The sequence below is a fragment of the Anolis carolinensis genome, chromosome 1 (genome assembly GCF_035594765.1).
Source record: "Anolis carolinensis isolate JA03-04 chromosome 1, rAnoCar3.1.pri, whole genome shotgun sequence".
In the NCBI taxonomy this organism is placed as follows: Eukaryota; Metazoa; Chordata; class Lepidosauria; order Squamata; family Dactyloidae; genus Anolis; species Anolis carolinensis.
In genome coordinates, this window is record NC_085841.1 from 240,243,385 (window position 1) to 240,261,860 (window position 18,476).

At 41.7% G+C, this 18,476-nt stretch overlaps 1 protein-coding gene across 3 annotated transcripts in view; it reads right to left on the reverse strand.

The window, feature by feature from the left end:
- The window catches only part of ankzf1 (ankyrin repeat and zinc finger peptidyl tRNA hydrolase 1), a 26,535-nt gene extending 8,107 nt beyond the window's left edge, over nucleotides 1-18,428 (reverse strand). Inside the window, exons 1-17 of one of the 3 annotated variants that reach the window (XM_008112122.2) lie at nucleotides 18,288-18,428; nucleotides 14,030-14,147; nucleotides 12,411-12,508; nucleotides 11,954-12,056; nucleotides 11,018-11,223; nucleotides 10,183-10,298; nucleotides 9,409-9,556; nucleotides 8,723-8,945; nucleotides 6,144-6,242; nucleotides 5,591-5,755; nucleotides 4,929-5,048; nucleotides 3,668-3,923; nucleotides 3,126-3,237; nucleotides 1,373-1,540; nucleotides 734-804; nucleotides 518-657; nucleotides 42-191 (exon numbers count right to left, since the gene is read on the reverse strand). In XM_008112122.2, coding sequence (XP_008110329.1) covers nucleotides 537-657; nucleotides 734-804; nucleotides 1,373-1,540; nucleotides 3,126-3,237; nucleotides 3,668-3,923; nucleotides 4,929-5,048; nucleotides 5,591-5,755; nucleotides 6,144-6,242; nucleotides 8,723-8,945; nucleotides 9,409-9,556; nucleotides 10,183-10,298; nucleotides 11,018-11,223; nucleotides 11,954-12,056; nucleotides 12,411-12,508; nucleotides 14,030-14,144 — 2,121 coding nt within the window. In that variant the 5' untranslated portion in view covers nucleotides 14,145-14,147; nucleotides 18,288-18,428 and the 3' untranslated portion in view covers nucleotides 42-191; nucleotides 518-536. Of the gene's footprint in view, nucleotides 1-41; nucleotides 658-733; nucleotides 805-1,372; nucleotides 1,541-3,125; nucleotides 3,238-3,667; nucleotides 3,924-4,928; nucleotides 5,049-5,590; nucleotides 5,756-6,143; nucleotides 6,243-8,722; nucleotides 8,946-9,408; nucleotides 9,557-10,182; nucleotides 10,299-11,017; nucleotides 11,224-11,953; nucleotides 12,057-12,410; nucleotides 12,509-14,029; nucleotides 14,148-18,287 lie in introns of those variants that run through there. The other 2 variants (XM_062967276.1, XM_008112117.2) reach the window with 2 other exon arrangements.
- Between the last annotated feature and the right edge of the window lie 48 nt (nucleotides 18,429-18,476).

Below are 18,476 nucleotides of genomic sequence, written 5' to 3' on the forward strand. Positions count from 1 at the left end.
ATGGGTTTACTATATGTGTGTTGGACACATAAAAATGAGCATTTTGTAGCAAGCAGAAACACCTTTATTCACCAATAGAACATTGCACATTAAGGACAAGGGTTTTATTATGGCCCTTCAACCATCTTTCACACCTTCTGAAGCAACAGTCAACAAACTCACAGACGATTCATGTTGCTGCAGCCATCATTCTGTGTAAAGAAACATTAGTTGATCAGATACTGTTTCTCCTTGACCTTGCTGGCAATATTTTCTCAGCTTTGATATATTCAATATTATGATAGGAGATGAGGCTCATTTCCAAATGTGACATTTTATTATTTCCTGCACATCAAACTTGTCTTTCAAAAGGAAAGGTAACTTCAGAAAAGGTTACCATTTCCAGTGACAACCTAATTGCTCCTGCTCTATGTCTATGCCTCTTTTAAAAACACTGTATCTTCTTACACCACCTAAGTGTTCACAACCACAGAGCAGGATCTCCATTCAGATTCTTATAGACATAGACTACTCATACCTATGCAAAAAATGCACAGCTAGGATGGGGCAGCTTTCCCTTGACGGTGAGCTTGGAGACATTTTGTAGAACAAAAGGAAAAGTCGAGGTAATGGAAAGGAATATGTCCCAGGAGCGACTCCCCACAAAGCCAGCAGCGCCTGAAGATACAAAAGAAACAACATCATGTAGACTCAACTAAAGTACATCAAAAGGAGGCATCATATCCTAACATACCTGGTATTGGACAAAGATACACTGGAGTCCTTCAACTGAGAAACAAGTCTCCTCTCAGCCGCCAGGGCTCGCTAAAAGAACAAACAAACAAACATGCCATTAGGAAAGGGAAACAACTTGCTAGCAGAGTCAATATAGAAAAAGGGATTGATTTCTTTCTACAGAGCTCTGGTTAAAGTAAGCGTACGAGGTTTTGGTTAAGTTACTTTGGGCAGATGATTGCGTAGCGATATCCCAGAGGTGGGTCAAACTACATGAAAAGAATCTGCCAATATGTCAAACAAAGTGAATGTATTTTCCACATGAGCTGCTTGATGTTTAGAACAGTCAAAGCTAAACAATTCATTAAAATTTGTTAAAATGTAGAAAGGGCTAAAACAGTGGAAACTATGCACATGCACATTTGAAAAAATAAGATTAGGCTTCCAAATGCTTTAATAAAATGCTCTGCTTTAATTTAACATCTAAAAGAAACCAGCACTGGTGCTAATTGGGCCTCCAAAAGGATGACATTCCATAGATATAGCACCACAGCAGAGATGGCCCTCTTCTACATTCCCTGTGTAATGTATTGCTCTCCCACTAGTGACAACCTCTGTCAAGTTACCCTGTCTCTCCTTAGAACTGCAACATCCTCACCTTTTCACGGTCACTCAGGAGAGCAAAACGCTTTTTCTCATCCTCTTCTTGGTTCTGCGCCTGTAATGCCTCACGTTCCTCCTTTTCACGCTGCTTCCGTTGTGCCTTTTGGGTGCGTCGGCGTTCGGCTTGTCTGGCTTCCATTTCAGCTGTTAAGGGTCCAGGTACCTGTGGTCAGACTTGAAATGGAGATCAAAGACAACAAGAGAAAGTTCCAAGAGAAAATGACCTAGAAGGCATGATCATCAAGTTTGCAGACGACACCAAACTGGGAGGGATAGCTAACACTCCAGAAGACAGGAGCAGAAACGATCTTGACAGACTAGAGAGATGGGCCGAAACTAACAAAATGAAGTTCAACAGGGACAAATGCAAGATACTTCACTTCGGCAGAAAAAATGGAAATCAAAGATACAGAATGGGGGACGCCTGGCTTGACAGCAGTGTGTGTGAAAAAGACCTTGGAGTCCTCGTGGACAACAAGTTAAACATGAGCCTACAATGTGATGCGGCAGCGAAAAAAGCCAACGGGATTCTGGCCTGCATCAATAGGGGAATAGCGTCTAGATCCAGGGAAGTCATGCTACCCGTCTATTCTGCCTTGGTCAGACCACACCTGGAATACTGTGTCCAATTTTGGGCACCGCAGTTGAAGGGAGATGTTGACAAGCTGGAAAGCGTCCAGAGGAGGGCAACTAAAATGATTAAGGGTCTGGAGAATAAGCCCTATGAGGAGCGGCTTAAAGAGCTGGGCATGTTTAGCCTGCAGAAGAGAAGGCTGAGAGGAGACATGATAGCCATGTACAAATATGTGAGGGGAAGTCATAGGGAGGAGGGAGCAAGCTTGTTTTCTGTTGCCCTGCAGACTGGGACGCGGAACAATGGCTTCAAACTACAGGAAAGGAGATTCCACCTTTCAGGAATCTGAACATCAGGAAGAACTTCCTCACTGTGAGGGCTGTTTGGCAATGGAACTCTCTCCCCGGGCTGTGGTGGAGCTTCCTTCTTTGGAGGCTTTTAAGCAGAGGCTGGATGGCCATCTGTCGGGGGTGCTTTGAATGAGATTTCCTGCTTCTTAGTGGGGGAGTTGGACTAGATGGCCCAGGAGTTCTCTTCCAACTCTACTATTTTATGATTCTATGATTCTATGAACAGTTCTGAAAAATAACTCTCAAGTCACCTACTTGTCTTGGAAACACGTTTATACTCTGCTACCAGGTGCACACTTCCTTTGTAAGTGGGCAATTATGTGAGGGCTGGGGGCCAGTCTTCCCCCCAGGACTCAAGGCTGACATTTTTTTCCCCTGCAGCTACTCTGGAAATGGTGAAGATGCTTCTCTTCCCGTTGCCATTTTGAAAATGGCTGTAGGAGAAAATAATTTTTGGGATATTATAGGGCTCTGAGGTGTTTGTGGGTGAACTTTTTGCAGTTTTAATTCATTTGGGGGCATTATAAGTTGACAAAAATTGCCTGAAAGTTGCACTGAGATTTTTTAAAATGAAATGAGGTTGGACATGAGGGATTTAAAGGCCACAAAACTGAACCACTAGGACTTTTGTTTAGCCCTAATATATATTATCCGAATTATTTTTCTCCTCACTTGATTCCAATTGTAGGTGACTAAAACATCCAAAGCTGCCTTCCATACAGATATAAACATGATATCTACTTAGTATATTAATATCCACTGAATAAATATTGTAGAAAAAAGCATTTATCAGCGCAGACATCCAGGACTCCATTCCCACTCACCTGAGCCCTGAGGTAGTCGTATTTCTCAGGATGTTCACCCATGAACCTGCGGAATTCAGCACGAGTTTTTTTATCTGCAGATACACAGTATGGAGGTTGTTCTTGCTTGTCCCTGCAATGGGAAATGTGATTGTGCCACATAAATGAGGATCCAGGGGTTTTAGAAGCACTACAGATGCTAACTTGTGGTTGATAGATGAAGCAATGTGGCTATGCCAAGAAAAGGATGCTAAGTCAATCCAGGGGATCAACAAGTTTTACTTTTGTTCCTGGAAGTAATCCAGCCTGATTCGTTGCACAGCTTTCTATATTGCTAAGCAATATGGCTCCTTTAGTCCAATTAATTTCTAATATTGCTGAGGGACCTGGACTCAGAGTGTACTGTGAATCGTGTGTCCACTGATACAGGTATTATGGTCTCCAAGAGCAGCTGCTAACCAAATGCAGGACAGAAATACTGGATCCATACAGAAAGTAAGTGTGAATCAAAAGCCTTATCTGGAGGTTACAGAGCAGAAAGTCACTCTCACAGTAGGCCTTACCTGAGGGCAGGATCAGCTCCAATCTCCAACAACAGCCGCACAACTCCACTCCTTCCTGCTGCCGCAGCCACATGCAAAAGGGTCCAGCCACTCTCATCTAAGGGTGTGTTGAGCAAGTGTTGTGAGGCTGAACCATTACATTCATCTTGTTCCTCTTCTGTGCTGTCAGTTATTCCCAGAAGATGTTGCAGTGCTCCTAGGTCTCCTGCCTTACAGGCGGTGAACAAGGTATCCAGCAGAGATACACTGGGAGCATCTGGAAGGGAGAGGAAATTCTTACATGAGCCAAGTAATTAATACCTGAGTATATACACCCACGTCCCTGGTGGTGCAGTGGGTTGAACTGCTGACTGCTGAACTTGGAATCATAGAATAGCATGGTATACGGTAGACTCCTTCAGAAACATGAGAGGAGACTGAAGAGGGATAGAGCGGGGCTCTGGGATGGCAATCCTTATCTGGTCAAAAAAACAGAGGTGAGAGGATCCCTCTTGTCAGCGAAGGACAAGAGGGATCCTCTCACCTCTGCAGGAGTCTACCGTGTACCATGCAGCTGTCAACAAGTCTACATAGGGACCACCAAACGCAGCGCCCAAACACAAGTCAAAGAACATGAAAGGCACTGCAGACTAACCCAACTAGAGAAATCAGCCATAGAAGAGCACCTGATGAACTAACCTGGACACAGTATATTATTTGAGAACACAGAAATGCTTGACCACTCCAACAACTATCATGTCAGACTACACAGAGAAGCCACTGAAATCCACAAGCATGTGGACAACTTCAACAGAAAGGAGGAAACCATGAAAATGAACAAAATCTGGCTACCAGTATTAAAAAACTCAAAAATCAGAACAGTAAATAAGAAGCAAAACTGAGACATGGGAACTAGGAGCAGTTAACAAAGAATGCCCCCAGGCAGAAAGTAGCTAGTAGATGTAGCCATTCAATGCAAATTAGGGTGATTATCTGCAACATTTACGCTGGCCTCCAACTGACAAGAGTTCTTCCCTCACCCTGGACTTCCCACAGATATATATAAACCTTCCTTGCTTAGTTTCTCCATACCTCACAACCTCTGAGGATGACTGCCATAGATGTGGGCGAAATGTCAGGAGAGAATACTTCTAGAACACGGCCATACAGCCCGGAAAGCATACAACAATCTTTCAGTTAGTCTCTGCTACAATATCTCTGTGCATACTTTAGCATATGTCTCTGTGTGTATGTGTGCACACATATGTACACATATACTCACACATTTCAACCTTAGACTCATCTTGATCTTCCAGTTCTTTTTGGGACTCAGATGATTTCTCACTTTTAGACAATAAAGCCTCAGATGCTTCAGCCCCTATTGAAGTTTCTCTGGAAGACTCTATTTCAAAAGAAAGACCAAATGTTAAAAGGTGTACTTTTGGCAACTCGTTAGTGTCGCAGTACCATTCTTATTCAACACACTTTTGAGCTGTCTCAGTACAACCCAGAAATGGATGTGAATACTCAAATGATGTTTCTAGAAGTTGACCCTTCTCCACCTTGCACAGAAAGAGCCCCAGGAATCGGCTGTAGAATGAGGAGAAAGTAACCCCTCTCCTTTTTAGCTTATACAATTAAGGGAACTATGGCGAGAGGTACATCACTAGTATGGTAAATACCAGTGATATACCTCTCAGTTCAGAATTTCTTTCAAGCTGATGGTAACATTATAGTGCCCAAACTATTCATTACAACAGACCTTGCCACTTAACAAAGTATAGGCATACAAAAACTGTAATTAATGGACAGTCTTCTTAACAGCATATCCTTTGATGCTTTTTAAAATAGAATGTGTTGTTTAAAATATAAAATGGTCAGTAAAAATGGGCCAAAAATGAATTATTTCTATCCAGGAACAGTTCCATTATCTCAGCCACCCACCTCTGAAAGTTTTTGGTTTCTTCCTTTTTTTCTTGTGGTTTCGTTTTGGTGCCACTTCCATTTCACGCAGTTCCAGTGTAGTCAGTGTCATCTCCACCATTTCTAGCTGATTCAGGCTTTGCTCTTCATTTTCTTCCTCCTCTTCCTCTGTCTTTGCTGGTGAGACTATAAGAAAAAGGAGACATGGATCAGTCTATCCTTACTGCCAAATGAACAAAAGTCGTATTCTTACTACAACCATGACTGTTATCACATCCTTCATATTACCAGCCTCTATCCCCATTTGAAGGTCTTTGTGCCCAGTCTTTTTCCAGGAACTCCTTACTAAACCATTTTCCAAATGCAGGGAGAATGCCTGAAGCCTTGGTGCCTTCTTTCTACTCAGTGGCCTAAGAGCTGGATTGGAAAAACTAAGAAAGCACAGGCATTGGCTAGAAGGCAAGGGATAGCAAGGCAGGGACCTTTACTTAGAGGATTTACATCCTGTCCTTCAGACAAAAAGGCTCAGAGAGTTCTACATTCCTTTTTTTCAAGAAAAAGATCTTCAACTCACTAGTATCTTGATCCTGTGAAAAGGCTTCATCCTGATGAACAACCTTTTTCCAACTCTTTCGAGGAGAACCAATGAGATCTGTTACTGCTGTGTCTTTTTCTGTCAAAAAAGCAGAATGTGGAAAAACCACTTAAGAGTCCAGAACCCTCATCAACATTTTCATTAACAAAGTCTTCTTGGTTTCACACTGTAATTAAAAATACCCAATTGGGATTACACACAATATACTCCACTGCCAAGAGTATCCCAATGTCACATCTCCAGCTCACAAGTCACAATGAAAAAACTTCAACCAGGGCAGCTAAAATTATATGAATTATTAAGGTAGAAACTGAAGTGGTGGAATCCTTACCTATCCACTTGGGGGGGAGGTAAGGGAAAATCCTGTTCTCGAGAAGGAGGAAGATGAGGCAGTATGTTAATACAAACTCCTCACCAGAGAAAATATGACACTTGCAATGCTAGCTCTGAATAAAGTGGCCACTGTTTCCCCTGATAGCTTCAAAAAGAATGGGAGAATGATGCAAGAAGGAAAGGTGGTATTATAGTCTATGCCTCATGCTGTCGGACACAGATGCAGTGGCTACTTTTGTGCCCTGAAGGAAGAGAGAAGACAAAAATGGTGATTCCCTCAGAGAATGTGACTGCAATACTTCTGCAACCCTATTGCACCCTATTGTTCTTCTATAGATTTTCTACAAGATTAATGACTTCTTTAATGCCCCTTTTGTGTGATAGAGGACCTGGGACACCACTCTTGACCTCTGCCTCAAGAAGGGGAGGCAGCAAAGCTTTTTTCTTTGTAGGGGGCACAAAAGCTGCCACTGCATCATTTTCCAATGGTGCAGTAGAGACTGTTTATTTTTTTGTTTATTTACGGCTCTTTTATCCCACCTTTCTCAACCCTGGAGGAGACTCAAGGCGTCTTCACAGTATAGGCAATGCCTTTAAAAACATAGTACAATAAAAACAACCACACCATTAAAACAATTAAAAGCATTTGAATCCATACAACAAGTTAAATCATGGGATTTATAGGCATAGTCCGGGGCCATTCCATAAGTCAATTACACATCTTTCGTATCTAATTGTTGCACTAGATTTTCGAAGGTTTGGTCAAAGAGCCATGTCTTCACTTTTTTGTGGAAGGTCAGGAAGGAGGAAACTGATCCTATCTCTCTGGGGAGAGAGTTCCATAGCCAAGGGGCCACAACTGAGAAGGCTCTGTCTCTCATCTCTGCCAATCATGCCTGCGAAGAAGGCGGAGTCGACAGCAGAGCCTCTCCAGATGTTCTTAAACTCCGAGATGGTTCATAAAGGGAGATATGTTTGGACAAGCAAGCTGGGCCAGAACCGTTTAGGGCTTTATAGGCTAAAGCCAGCATTTTGAATTGTGCTCGGTAGCAAATCGGCTGTTGCCCTGCTCTTTCTCTTTTTGCAATGATGGAGACAACAGACAATGGTGGCTTTCTGGGTTTTTGGGAAGGGTGAGCAGAAGCAGCTTCATTAAATAGCTTTGTAGGATAGCAGGGACCCTGCAGAGGAGAGAGCAGCAAATTTGTACTTCCTACCATCCCACCACCCAAGGCAACAATTTTACATAGCCTAAAGGCAGAGCTGGCTCTGATTTCAGTAAAAAGGACAAAAGTAACCAGGTCCGTGAGCAGTTGAGGATTTGGAAAATGTATATGAAACTTTCAAAAAGGAGTTCTTTAGGATCAAAAAGAGTTCCAAGGAAAACTTAGTCCTCTGACTAGCAAACCCTCAAATGTATTACTGCAGGGGTCCCCAAACTTTTTAAGCAGAGGGCCGGTCCACAATCCTTCAGACTGTTGAGGGGCCGAATTATCATTTGAAAAAAAAATACAAACAAATTCCTATGCATACTGCACATGTCTTATTTGCAGTGCAACAACAACAACGACAACGACGAAAGAACAATACAATATTTAAAAATGAAAACAATTTTAACCAACATAACCCTATTAGGATTTCAATGGAAAGTGTGGGCCTGCTTCTGGCCAATGAGATAGTCAAGTTAATTAGGATTGTTGTTGTTGTGTGCCTTCAAGTCATTTCAGACTTTGGGCGTGCGTAAGTCTAAAATTATTTATTTATTCATTTACTACATTTATTTATTACATTTATATCTCACCCTTCTCACCCCAAAGGGGACTCAGAGCAGCTGTATGTACATACAATATATTATATTATTAGCATAGCACAATATTAGCATTATATATTACTATATTGAAGTATACCACTATACTATTATATAATATGTAATATATAACATATAATTAATATTATTATATGGTATAACTATTAGTATTATATTGTATAACATAAGATTATTATCAATATTATATGTATATACAATATATTATATTATTAAAACTGATATAAAAATATTATATTATAAAACTGAGGGTGGGGGCCAGGTAAAAGACCTTGGAGGGCCGCATCCGGCCCCCGGGCCTTAGTTTGGGGACCCCTGTATTACTGTATAGGAAGTACAGATATCCATAACTGCTAAAAACGACCCCCTCTGCCAAAAGTGTTGAAAAAGGTATGCTCACCGTATACTTGCAGACTGCTCAGGACCCCATGCACTCTCTGCACTTCATGGAAGGTTGCTCTCCGAGTGCTAAAAGGAATGCCCCGAATCCGGGGATCATTTCGTTGAAGAGGGCCATTTTTGCTGCCAAAAAACTGAGCCCTGTTGGTGCGAGGGGCACGAAGGAAGATACGCTCTGCTTCTTGTAAATGCCTTGCCCAATTGACCAACAACTCCTGAATATCCTGCAGGAAAAGAGAATGGTTAACCCTTTCATGCACAAAGTTTCTATCTCAGTGTATGCCCCTGTGGCAGGAATACAATGAAAGTGATGCTTGGCCTCAATGCAACATCTGGTTAATTGTCTGAGAGACTTCTGTGACAGATGTCTTTCCCACATGAAATCCTCATTTTATGCATGGTGAGGAATCATGTTCCTTGACATGCATGTTTTGACAAGAAAAAGGAGAATCTATCCTGCTAGAACTGTAACAGCCTGCCTCCTTTATTTTCTGTGCATTACCCTGATGTAAATGCTATTGATAATAATCAATATGAATTGGCAAAAGGAAATTAACTGTGTCTTTCCTTTATGAAGGCAGATTATGTCTATGCAATCTCACTCTAAAAGACAAAAGGTGGCTAGAAAACGTATGAGCAATAAAGTCTCTCCTGCCCTCACTTGGTTGGTCAAGGGACATTTCTCACCTTGAGCAGAGCAGCCTCATTATAGCGCCGCAATGAAGCCCCAGCTGATTTAGGCATGGAGCCTTGAGCATCCCTCACTCCTTGGGCTGTACCCCTGCGGGCTCGCACTGTGTACCGATGGAAAGTCTTGTGTTCCAGTACTTCATTCCTAGGAACAAAGTGAAGATAAGCATACAGCAAAAGCCAATACCCACATTACTTAGGAATGCTATACTCTCAGAAGGACTCAGGATTTATCTAGAACTTGAATGTGGTCCAGTAGTACATAGACAAGTGGGACCCATCCTCTATGTAAATATGTGTAACATACACATCCTTTCCTACCTCACCAATCTTAACCTCTACATGAACTGTGATGAGCTACTCAAGAACAGGCTGAGGAATCTTTAGCAGCTTTAAGAGCAAATTCAGTTTCCAAGAAATTCTCAGGGAATTCTAGCAATGCAAAAGCCCAAAAGGTAGGACCAAAAAGACCAGCATATTTTAGGTAAATGCTCTGATAGCAGTTAAACCTTAGGAAAGGTACTCAGTCTTTCAGAATGGGCGAAACCTCATTTCAAAGCTAAGAAACCAGGAAACAATGGTGTCATGGAAAGAAGAATTTGGCCATCTGGAGACTCTAGAAAGCCAATCCAGAATACCATAAGGCCTGATTCACCCCTAGGTTCTTAATTTCCTTAATAATACCTCAAATCATAGTATCTTTCAGCTGGCCACACTCTACTGGAGATTATACAACTCAGCAAGGCTCTCCATGACAGCCAGCATTCTTACCCTTTAAATACTGCTCCAGCAAAATGTCCCCCACCAGCCATCAAAATAACCCAGGTGATCTTGGGGTTTTGTCTCTGTAGGGATGCCACTAACTCTGCAGGATGTTCCACGATGTCCTGGAGATACACAGTTACTTATCACATAAGGAAGAGAAACAGAATGTGTGATGGGACATTTTAAACCTAGCTGTTATACAGAAATGGGCAGAGTGATATATGGGCCTGCAGAAGACAGTTGACAGTACTGTAAAAAAAAAAAAACCTGTTTTGCAGCCTGTATTGCTTGCCAAGGGTTCCAATGAGATCCCTTTTAAAAAATTGTACAATTAAGGTCAAGGATAAGAATTGAAAAGGACTGTTCCTCCCCAGAAAAATTTTGAAAGCAGAGATATGTTTATCTTTATACGTTTCACATAGTCCCAACCTTCCAGGAAACAGCAAATACAGGAGAGGAAGAACCAGTGTGGCATTACAACTGGATAGTTAGGGAAAGGTCAAAGCCAGGTGAGTAGGGCAACCAGGGATTGGCCTCATAGATTAACAGCAACAAGACCAAGAGCTCAGGAACAGCCCCAACTAGCTGAAATCACAATATCATACTAAGACTCAGAATACTTTGGAAGGGGAATATTAGCAAGTAAAGCAGGAAGGAGGGCAAGAGATGTAAGCAGTGTAGGAGTAAAGCTATGCTGCAACACAGACAAGCAGCTTTTTGAAACCTGGCTATAGTGTCATCCTCTGTTGGGATCATCACAGGCAACTGGTAACTACAGTATGAAGATGAAGAAACCTAGGAAAGGAATGATGCTCAGTAAGTTCTTTGCTTTGCAACATGCCTTTGTAGTGCACAGCACACAGCGATAGACTGCTATAAGTTGGCACTGGGAATTTCTGAACAGAACTCGCTGAGACCGTGGAAGATATGTTGAGAGGTTTTGATTTCTTTTCCCTTTGTCTTCATTGTTCTGGTAAGCTGCAGGATCAGATTCACCGTCTGAGTCACAGTCACTGGAATCCGAGCCAGAGATGCTGGAAACATCACCTGTGTACCAACACAGCGACAGAAGATCACAAATTGTGCTGCTCAAATTTTACTTTTTAGTCAGAGGGGAAAAACTGTTCCTGCACAAGGAAAATTGCCCAAATTAGGAAGAACGGAAAACTTATTGCATATTGCATTCAATATCTCTACCAGTGTTAAATGGAAAAGGTGCAAGAATTTCTATAATAAGAAATAATTACATGAATTCCTCACACAGAGTAAAATTAAGTGTAAAAGCAGGCATCAGGGACTAGGTAGTCACTCCATCCATCTAAATGAATGACTCTAGAGCGACTTGGAGTCTTTTACTGAGATTCTATCAGATAAAGTACAATGCTCCACTTGCATGGTTCTGTATCCCACTCCTAGCCCCAGCAGCAGTCAAATTCTGGGATTGGCTACTACTGAATGATGTTGCATAGAGGCCATGAAAAAAACAGCTCGTCTACATTTGGAAGAGTAAGAAATAGGGGTGTGCACGATTCTCTGGGAGCACAAAGCAGCTGCATTTTCTTCATCTGGTTTGCCTCTCTCATCCCTGCCCTTCCCACTGAAAAGCAGATGTTGTATGAAGCACATTCTTGTGTCGCAGTCAAAAAGAGACATGCATTTGGGTTATCTTAACTTCCACACTTAACTTCCACCTTTTGTTTAGGCCAGGGCAATAGTTTATCATGAGAATCAACACATGCAAAAAATGCTTAAGCAATAGCAAATCCAAACAATATACCTGCCTGGGTCTTCACTTCAAATTCTTCAACTGTGAGCATCTGTCGGCCCAGGAGTCGCTGCTTTAAGTTGAAGCGGTGCCAATCTAGGCGATAATGCTCAGTCTAAGTAGAAAAGAGAAATGACAGAAGCCACATGTAGGAGACAATAGTAATTGGTTCAATGTTTGGCTATATATACCAAATTGAACTAGGCAAATTAATCTCTCTGCAATAAGGTCAGAGCACCTAATACTTGAGTAAGAACAAACAGCACCATGGTCAGCCCCAAAAACATGTCACTTATCTGTCCTTTGATTACAGAATTACAATTTTTATCATATAGTGACCTATATTTGCAGTGAAGGTTAGGACAAGAGGTTCTTGAATTTAATCTGAGAATAGGATATGACAGGATTTTTATTAATTTTTTGTACAAAAAAACCCTCTTTTCAAAAGATATAATCCATCAGTGCCTACCTGCTCTTCTCGACTGTCAAAACTCCTTGAACAGGCAGAGCAATACATCCGGTCAGACACTTCCAAGACCATGCTAGATTGATCCGGACTTTTAGTTACTGTGGACAACAGAAGATTAGCCAGAATACAGGAATAAATACAAATTTTACATGTAAGTGATGGAAACCTAATTTAATTCACAAGCACAATATGAGATGCACATTCTTTCAGAATGTCTCAAGAATGCCATTATCATTTTATGAAAGCAGCATACAAAGATTAGTACATGAAAACAGAATCTGGGAAAAGAATGTGTATTCCAGGTGGAATATGTTAACATCCAGAAGAGAAAACCAGATTTTGAGAGAACTACAAACTGGTTTGAACTCCAGTACATCAAGATGTCAATGTACTAAAGTTGCATACTAATGATATCACTATATGATATCATTAGTATGTAATATTAAATTATGACCTAGTCCAGACATGACTTTTTGCTACGTTCTTGCTTGAGATGCCATGTCTGAACATGAATGGTGCTATATATATATATATATATATATATATATATATATATATATATATATATAGTAGTAGTAGTAATGAGAAAACAAAAACACTTTTGGTTTTGATTTTAGATGAACCAGGGTTTCTATGGCATCTGAAGCAGTTATTTGTTCACACTAGAGTTGGAGAAGCTCTGGTCCCCAAAATATTGATAAATTATTACTCCCATGGTTATTCATATTGAAAAGGCAGGCTACATCCAAGTTGGGAGATTAACAACTTCTAGAATCTTTAGGTTCTCAGGCCCTGATTTAAATTAAGAATAAGCCTGAATGTGAAACTGTAGGCTCATTGTGGCTTGATCACTCTAACTAGTTTCATCTGAGAACATATGACAGGATTTTTACATCATGATATTTCTACAGAAGAAATCATTCAGCAGTGACAACCTGCTCCTCTTAGATGTCCTCAAACAAGCTTTTTCTTTGAGTTCAGACATCAGAGAGAACTGTGATTTTTTTAAAGTAAAAGTTACAGCTCTCCATGACCGTCTCAAGAAAGAGAAAGGGGAAGACAAAGATCAGAAACCATTATTCATCATAACATCTAAAATGGAATTTTGGTGCACTTTATACCAATAATATTATGTACCACAGATATAATAAACTGAAGTACAGCTTTCCATTTGATAAAAATGTACTGAGACAAAAGTTTAGAAAAATTATCTTCTGATTCCAGTGAAACACTTCTTTGGCATGGAGAATGAGCTGATTAGAAATAGCTCATTCTTATTCTGGGAAAACAGCAGCTCTTGCGTACTTTTGGATCTGGCCTCTTTGATTAGTTCCAACTGTCTGCAATGAGGCAATTATTTACATTTATACCCCTTCATTCCACTAAAACTGAGATATAAACCCCTTACAAAGTAAAATACTATATATACTAGAGAATTCAAGAATAAAGAACCCCCAAATCTGTTAAACCAGTGAGATGTTTTGGCCTTAAACTCCTAGAAATCCTAACAGCTGGTAAACTTGCTAGGATTTCTGGGAGTTGTAGACCAAAACACTTGTGTTTACCACTGGCCTAGAGCAGAACATTACTCAGTTGTTTAGTCCTTAGAAAATATTAACCTGGAACTGTAACAGAGGTGACATCTTCTGCTGACTCAGTGACAAGTCGAAGTCCATCCATTAAAAGCATGTTCTGAGCAGCCTCAAACACGGACAACGTCTCAGCAGGCTTCATGATCTGAGTAGAGGAAAAAAGAACCAACAAGTCTTAAATGGAGCAAGAAGACCTTTCTTCATGGTTGTAAGCCTCCAGATTTAATAGAGAAATTGACAACTCTCTCTTTGTATTGTCGAAGGCTTTCATGACCGGAATCACTGGGTTGCTGTGAGTCTTTTGGGCTGTGTGGCCATATTCCAGAAGCTTTCCCTCCTGACTTTTCACCCACATCTGTGGCAGGCACCCTCAGAGGTGTGTGAACTCTCTCTTGGCAGACATTCTCAGATAATTAGGACAACTGAAATTTGAAGTTCCTACGCTTTAAGAAAAAGCCACAGAAACGGTGCCACAGAAAGCTGGTAATAGAAGAAGCACCTGGCATCCTGACAAGCAGTTGGTGGTCTGTAAAGGCTTAATCCCCATAATTTTGGCCACTGTCTTCTCTCTCACCCATCAAAGCACAACACCTGTGGATTGCAGGGATCTAGACAGGAATTTTTCTGCACTGTTTTTACCATACTTCAAGGGAACCACTGACCGTATAGGGAAGCTGATGAAGAAACACATCACACAAACAATCTAAAGACCTACTAAGAAAATCCAGCAAATGCTACGTTTAGTGAAGGACATGAGGGATCCTCTCACCTCTGCAAGAGTCTACCGTATACCATGCAGCTGTGGACAAAACTACATAGGGACCACCAAATGCAGAATTGTTCAAACACAAATCAAGGAACATGAAAGGCACTGCAGACTGATTTAACCAGAGAAGTCAGCCATAACAGAGCACCTGATGAACCAACCTGGACATCTGATGAACATAGAAATTCTGGACCACTCTAACACCTACCATGTCAAACTACACAGAGAAGCCATTGAAATCCACAAGAATGTGGACAATTTCAACAGAAAGGAAGAAACAATGAAAATGGACAAAATCTGGCTACCAGTATTAAAAACTCTAAAATCAGGACAGTAAATAAAGAAAAAAATTCAGAATACAGGGAGCTTCCAGACAAGAATCAGGGCCAGCTAACACCTCCCAACAAAGGATCCCCCAAGTAGCAACCAGTCAGGCCTTGAAACTGTAAGACCATTAAATGCTAATCAAGGTGGCAAATTGCAATATTCACACCTGTCTCAAGCAGACAAGAGTTCTTTCTCCCACCCTGGACCTTCCACAGATATATAAACCTCACTAGCCTAGTTTCCAACAGACCCCACAACCTCTGAGGATGCCTGCCATAGATGTGGGCAAAAAGTCAGGAGAGAATGCTTCTGAAACATGGCCATACAGCCCCTAAAAACTCACAGCAACCCAGTGATTCCGGCCATGAAAGCCTTTGAAAACACATTTTACAATACTTGTTTGTGTGTGCCTCAAAGTTGCCTGTCAGCTTAAGGTGAACCCATGGATTTCATAAGGTTTTCTTAAGCAACAAATACTCAGAGGTGGTTTTGCCAGTTCCTGCCTCTGAATGATAGTGTACTAGGGCATCTGGCATTAGTCGATAGCCTCCTATCCAAGCACAGCTTGATTATCCCTTATCTGGAATTACAAAATCTGAAACATTCCAAAATTGTCCATAGAAGGGACTGAGTGAGTGGCAGCTTTGCTTTCTTATGGTTCAATGTACACAGACATTGCACAACATAATACGCTGTGTATCTACATTATAGAATGAATGCAATTTAACACCACTTTAACTGCCAGGGCTCAATCCTATGGGATCTTGAGATTAGTAATTTGGCGAGGAACTGGCAGTCTCTGGCTATAATAATAATAATAATTTATTTATATACAGCTCTATCTCCCGGATGGGACTCGGGGCGGTCTCCAATCATAAAGACAACACATACATTACATTACAGCGTAATAACACATTATTAAACAAAATAAAACTATACAATTAAATAGCAATAAATAACAATTACACAACCTGATCAAGGGGACGGGAACCATAAACCCAATATATTAAAATAAATCATTTCAGGCTAGATAAGTCTTCTGCAGTATATTCAGAATTGAGGCTACCCCTCTATTCTGCTTTGGTCAAACAACACCTGGGTTACTGAATCCAATTCTGGGCACCGCAATTGACGAGATGGGTCGAAACTAACAAAATGAAGTTCAACAGGGATAAATGCAAGATACTTCACTTTGGCAGAAAAAATGAAATGCAAAGATACAGAATGGGAGATGCCTGGCTCGACAGCAGTACATGTGAAAAAGATCTTGGAAGTCCTTGCGGACAACAAGTTAAACATGAGCCAACAATATGATGTGCCAGCTAAAAAAGCCAATGGGATTTTGGCCTGCATCAATAGGAGTATAGTGTCTAGATCCAGGGAAGTCATGCTACCCGTCTATTCTGCCTTGGTCAGACCACACCTGGAACACTGTGTCCAATTCTGGGCACTGCAATTGAGGGGAGATGTTGACAAGCTGGAATGTGTCCAGAGGAGGGAGACTAAAATGATCAAGTATTTGGAGAACAAGCTCTACGAGGAGGGGCTTAAAAAGCTGGGCATGTTTAGCCTGAAGAAGAGAAGGCTGAGAGGAGACATGATGACCATGTATAAATATGTGAGGGGAAGTCATAGGGAGGAGGGAGGAGGATTGTTTTCTGCTGCCTTGGAGACTAGGACATGGAACAATGGCTTTAAACTACAGGAAAGGAGATTCCACCTGAACATCAGGAAGAACTTCCTAACTGTGAGAGCTGTTCAGCAGTGGAACTCTCTGCCCCAAAGTGTGGTGGAGGCTTCTTCTTTGGAGGCTTTTAAGCAGAGGCTGGATGGCCATTTGTCAGGGGTGTTTTGAATGCGATTTCCTGTTTCTTGGCAGGGGGTTTGACTGGATGGCCCATGAGGTTTCTTCCAACTCTATTATTCTAAGGGAGATGTCGACAAACCGGAAAGTGTCCAGAGGAAGGCGACTAAAATGATCAAGGGTCTGGAGTACAGGCCCTATGAGGAGCGGCTTAAAGAGTTGGGCACGTTTAGCCTGCAGAAGAGAAGGCTGAGAGGAAACATGATAGCTATGTATAAATATGTGAGGGGAAGTAATAGGGAGGAGAGAGCAAGCTTGTTTTCTGCTACCCTTTGAATGCGATTTTCCTGCTTCTTGGCAGAGGGTTGGCTGGATGGCCTGTGAGGTCTCTTCCAATTCTATGATTCTATTCTAAAGAAGGCTGAAGGCCTTACAAAACCCCAACTCCCATGATTCTACAGCAGGGGTCGTCAAACATTTTAAGCAGAGGGCCAGTCCATAATCCTTCAGACTGTTGAGGGACCGAATTATTCTTTGGGGAAAAAAAACCCGAACAAATTCCTATGCACACTGCACATGTCTTATTTGTAGTGCAAAAAAAAAATCAACAACAATGAAAGAACAATACAATATTTAAAAATAAAAACAATTTTAACCAACATAAATCTATTAGGATTTCAGTGGGAAGTGTGGGCCTGCTTCTGGGCAATGAGATAGTCAAGTTAATTAGGATTGTTGTTGTTGTGTGCCTTCAGGTCATTTCAGACTTTGGGTGAGCCTAAGTCTAAAACTGAGGGTGGGGGCCAGGTAAATGATCTTGGAGGGCTGCATCCGGCCCACGGGCCTTAGTTTGGGAACCCCTGTTCTACAGCATTGAGCCAGGGCAGGTAAAGTGGTGTGGAGCTACATTCATTTTGCAGTGTAGATACAGCCTTCATATCCAACCCCATGCTGGACTACAACACTCTTGCCATGGAAGACCATGAGCCACGCTCTTGGGGGATGGTAGGAATGCCAGTCCAACAATGGGAAGCCAAAGACTGAGGACCCTTCCACACAACCATATAACCCAGAATATCAGGGCAGAAAAATCCCACAATATCTGCATTGAACCGGATTATCTGAGTCCACACTGCTATATATCTCAATTCAAAGCAGAAAATGTGGGATTTTATTCAACTCCCCTATATCCTAGAATATCAAGGCAGAAAATCCCACATTATCTGAGTGTGGACTCAGATAACACAGTTCAAAGCAGATATTGTTGGATTTTCTGCCTTGATATTCTGGGATATAGGGCTGTGTGGAAGGGCCCTAAGAATGGCTGCCCTAAAGCAATAGCAAGCCCAGCACCTGAAGAAGCCCCTCCAGCAAAGGAGACTGCTTACCGCTCCCAGAATGGAGAAGCCACTGGTTGATGGGTTGGCACTCCTCGAGACCACAACACTTTATCGTAATACAAAAATGTCCCTCACACTTGCAATTACGTCACTTCCGCCCGTCACAGATTTCTCCTAGGACGCCGCCCTTGCCTCCCCACCGGCGCTTTCCCATTGGCCCACGCTGATTCCTCCACT